This window comes from Hylaeus volcanicus, unplaced genomic scaffold (assembly GCF_026283585.1).
Source record: "Hylaeus volcanicus isolate JK05 unplaced genomic scaffold, UHH_iyHylVolc1.0_haploid 9910, whole genome shotgun sequence".
Lineage (NCBI taxonomy): Eukaryota > Metazoa > Arthropoda > Insecta > Hymenoptera > Colletidae > Hylaeus > Hylaeus volcanicus.
The window spans coordinates 1-4,738 of record NW_026532070.1 but is presented as its reverse complement, the minus strand read 5'-3'; the positions used below and the strand labels follow the sequence as shown (position 1 = coordinate 4,738).

Below are 4,738 nucleotides of genomic sequence, written 5' to 3'. Positions count from 1 at the left end.
GAATATATTAAAACCAGAATTATTAGAAAATATTGCTTCTTTGCTTCAATATTCTGGAAAAAAGATCATGCTAGCCTAATCGTCCTGTCCTCCTCTCTCCTGCAATTTTTGTATCGCTCTCTCTGTCCTTGTCCCGGAGTTTACTACTTTTTCCGCAACTGTCGCTGAAGTCAACTCGGAGTTTGGTTCTGGCTCCTGCGCACCCATTGCGTCGGATTGAATTGAATAATACATGAAACAATGGTATATAATTCGTATATTGCATACAAGTGGTAGGTTTAGTGTGGGTATTTTATTGTATTAAAATATTAATCTTTCAAGTCCTCGATTTAAGTCTTCTGCCTGAATTCATCTCTACAATGAATCTATATAGGTAGAATTAATTTCTACACCCGATAATTCAAGCTATTAGGTTGTCCCAAAAGTTTCTTTCGCGAGTTGCACTAATTATTTCGGGTGCCAGCAGGGCCGGCGCAAGGCAGGTTCAGCGCGTTCGCCGGAACCCGGCCCAGCGGTCTACGAAAATTACTCAATTAAAAGGCACCAATTTTGATTAACTTTTTACAGAATGATGATACTATTAACAAATGGAAGCAATTTTTGCTGAGATGCAAGACATTTTTTTAGTAGCAATGATTAAATTGAAAGGAGTGACAAAAATCATCAAAGTATTATTATTTAATATTCATCTTATAAAAAATACATAGCATTTGTAAATAAATAATTCCTCGTTGTAAAATTGAAGTGTAGGATTTGAATGTGAATTCAGGCCCCGCAAAAGGTCACGTCGGCCCTGCGTGGCAGTGTTTATATAAATAGACAATCTTATTTCATAGATATCGATGGTGTAACAGTAATGGAGCAAAATGAATCGTGCACAATTCAGTAATGTAACATGAAACATAAAATATTGTGCATGTATTACTTATTAATAAAGCGAAAGAAACTTTTGGGACAGCCTAATACAAATTTATATCTTATGACCATTACTCGTTAATAATTTTGAGTTACCGCATGAGTTTATACGAAAATTTACCGACTGGTAGCAATTGGGCATTTAATTCGGTTCTAATATATTTTTTTATTTTGACAAGACTAGTATTATTCAATCTTTATTTTTATTCTATTTCATAATTCATATAACATGAATGATGGGAGAATTAAATGTCACTTCAATAATGGATAACAAAGTATTGGTTATCATAGCTAAAAAGTCGATTAATAGGCTACCTGTCGGTAAAGTATTAACACTTATCGTCATCAGATATGATAATCGTCTTTAGTAAATATAAGTAAATAATATAATAATAATAATAATAATAATAATAATAAAATAAGTAAATAGTAAATATAAGGAAATTTTACTTTCTAATTTTTTTTTTTAATTAGATGAAAAGTAGAATTGAATAACCAAGTGCATGCAGTTAACCAAAATTAACTAAAATTGGAAATAAATAGTTACAACAGCAAAAAATATTTTCATATTACGACGAACTATTTTGAACAAAATAATGTACTTACACGAATCACAATAGGAATTGCTAGCGACGAAGATATAATATTGGCTAATTTATTATGATCTAATTAAACTTGATTATGAAATTTTATACAATTATGAAAGAATATAATTTCCCCCCTTAGGCGATATTCGCGTAACTGTTTTTGCTTTACTTTACACATCTGGCCCCGTGTGAGGCCCCAGCGTGCTCTCGCGACTACTGTTGTGCGAATGGGTTGATTTTATTGATAAATCGAAGCAATACTTGCAATTTTTGTACATAGAAAATATGCAAATCTAAATTTTACGGTAAAGTAAATTACTGCTTATTTATGTTCGCTATTCTACCGTTGAAAGCAGTGGTGCTCATTGATTATATGGTACGAACTAATTTTAAATTTCTGGGAAACTTGATCAAAATACTGCTACATGAAACATAAATTTCGAGTTTCGTATGTAGGCATAATATTAATAATATAGAAACATAACTTTCATGGAACTTTACATGTTGAGCGTCACTGGTATTAACATCGCGAAGCAAAATACACGTGCACAAAGTTTTAAACAAAAAGCTACCAGTCGACACCTTCACCATCTTTATTTGTACTTTCATGTTAAATCTAACAAGAGATACGTGGTTTAATAGATTCATATCATTGTCTTATCTAGTCAAAACATGACAAATATAATTAAAAAAGTATTGTTTTAATCAATAGTTGGGAGATCAAAATAAATGTTTTAAAACTTTGTAATGTTCTTCTAGGTTCAAATGATTCAAGAACAAATGCATGCCTTAGTGGACACTCAATCAGTTGGGGAGGAGCGATATGCAAGAGCGAAACAGGAAAATGCTACGTTGCAAGCAAGAATATTAATGTTAGAAGAAGCTGCCAAAGACGCCGAGACTAGAGCTGAAGAAAGGCTTCAAGTAAGATTAATAAACCACTTGAATGAATGCATGCATGCATGCAATTAAGTTTTCATGAATTACAAAAAATAATTTAAATTTATAAGATATTTTGATATAATCTAAATAATGATATTCTAGGCAGAGCAACGAAGACATAGGGAATGGGCAAGTCGTTTAGAACGTGAACGACAATTGCAACTAGAGAATTATGCCATAAAATTGCGATCTATAGAATTAGAAGGTGCCAGTACGAGAGAAGAAGTAGTAAGGTTGCGCGAGCAACTTGAAAAAGTAAGAGCAGAAAAAAGTCGATTGGAAAATAACCTCGAGGAAGTTAGAACGGACGTAGAAATTGCACGTGAGGGTGAACGTCAAGCAACATGTCGAGCTAATGAAATCCAACATCAGTTGGAAGCTGCCAGAGAAGAGCTCTCAATGAGAATAGAGGATCAACAAAGAATAGAGGAATTAATGCAACAGGTGGCTCAACTCCAGGCTCATAATAAAAGTACGTCGCATTTTGTATTATTATTCATTATTAGGAAAGAAAAACAAATATTTGTTGTTATTGTTAAAACGTGTTACATTTTCTATTTTAAGGTTTAGAGGAATCACGAGACGAATTGCAGGCTGCAGCGGCTCTGCAGGCAGGCCGTGAACTATTAATGTTAAATCCCTGTAACAGTACCGCCGAGAAAGGACCTAGTCTCGCTGTAGAATTATTAGCAGGGATGAACCAAGATCAAGTATGTTATACTCATTTATTTGTATAATAACTGTATTTGCTAATCGGTAAATATCAATTTATGTTTTATATTTTCTTATTATTTGATTTTTATTATAGATGGATGGTCAAATTCTTGGCGACTATGGTGACCTTTCTAGTATATCTGAAGTATGTATTTTGTTGTATATGTAACATTCTATGCGATTAAATTGTTTTTCATATCATTATTTGAAACTATTTATTACAGATGAGACAAGCTTTAAAGGAACAGCAAGAGGTTAATACACAATTAAGGGCGTACATTGATGGAATCTTATTGAACATAGTTGAAAACTATCCTCAGTTGTTAGAAGTGAAACAAACACATTGAAGTATTGCATAAATAGTCAGTCACTGAGTTTAATGTTAATTTGTTTAAGGCAGTTGTACATTACACTTCATTGTTGGAACTTTTATTTATAAGTTTATACGAGCAATGTTGTCATAAACTAATTATATAAATATTATATGGGAAAGCGATTTCCGTCCATACGATCTTAAAATTTTAGTAACATGTTGCAATTATTTAATTTGATGTTTTCACTGCCACTGTTATTACTTCAATTATACACTTTTTATACGAAAGCAGTGGGCGAATTAAAACATAAGATAGGGACTATGAGGATATGCATGAAATTTAAACAAACAAGTTATCATAAATAAGCTCTGTATTGTCCGAGTCTAGAAATTCAGAGCCTTACAACGTTGCCTTTATAGAAATGGTATAAAACTATTTTCGAACGTTTAATGAAATTTCAATTATGTACCGTAATGTGTAATTCATGATGCGTAAAATCATGCTTTTTTTAAGAGAAGGTGAATGAAAGGTATGTGGTTCTTAGCAAAAAATATGTATAGTTGCATTCAGTATCACAACACTTGTGATGTAACAAAAAGTACATACAAAATTTAATACTTAATATTTTCACCTATAGTTTACAGTATACCTAGAAATTTATACTGAACGATATAGAGAAAGTAATTAAATAATTATATTTTACTACCTCTAGTTTCATCCTGCTTATAAATCCTACATTGATTTTACGAATTTTGTATATATATGTCTAAAGTTGTTGAATAGCTATTGTATAATGATTTGTGATGTTGCCTAAATTTACAAAAAATTCAAATTCGTAAATTTATCTAGAATTGAACATTTTATAGTGAAATAAAATTGGTCTTTTATATCTTTTAAGGAGAAAAAGTTCAGATTGTCTCTGATAATCATTTTGCAATTGATTATTAAAAAGAACATGAACATGTTACCAAACGTAATCGTTTTATTTATTTTACCTTGTATATAATTCATTTTTGATAGTATTTTTACACAGTGCAGAAATAATAGAAGTAGAACTGGTTCGCCACGATTTTTCTTGGTTGAGTTATAACCGGGTAACAATAAACAAATATAAGTTCGAGAAGCCTTATGGCATAAGATACGCAAACACATAGTAGTGAAATCAGAGTGAAATATGGGACTACAGTTCCCATTCGCTTTAAAAAATAAACACAGAAGTAGTGGCGCCATCGATGGGAAAGCTCCCAAGTTTGTAGTAAAAACAGT

General features: G+C 31.7%; 1 protein-coding gene across 1 annotated transcript; it reads left to right on the top strand.

The window, feature by feature from the left end:
• The first annotated feature begins 2,232 nt into the window (after window positions 1-2,232).
• LOC128882303 (rab11 family-interacting protein 4A) lies at window positions 2,233-4,449 on the top strand. The gene is made up of 5 exons (XM_054133884.1): window positions 2,233-2,426; window positions 2,547-2,916; window positions 3,009-3,154; window positions 3,253-3,303; window positions 3,383-4,449. The coding sequence occupies exons 1-5, from the start codon at window positions 2,268-2,270 to the stop codon at window positions 3,503-3,505; spliced, it is 849 nt and encodes a 282-aa protein (XP_053989859.1). The 5' UTR covers window positions 2,233-2,267; the 3' UTR covers window positions 3,506-4,449.
• Window positions 4,450-4,738: the final 289 nt, after the last annotated feature.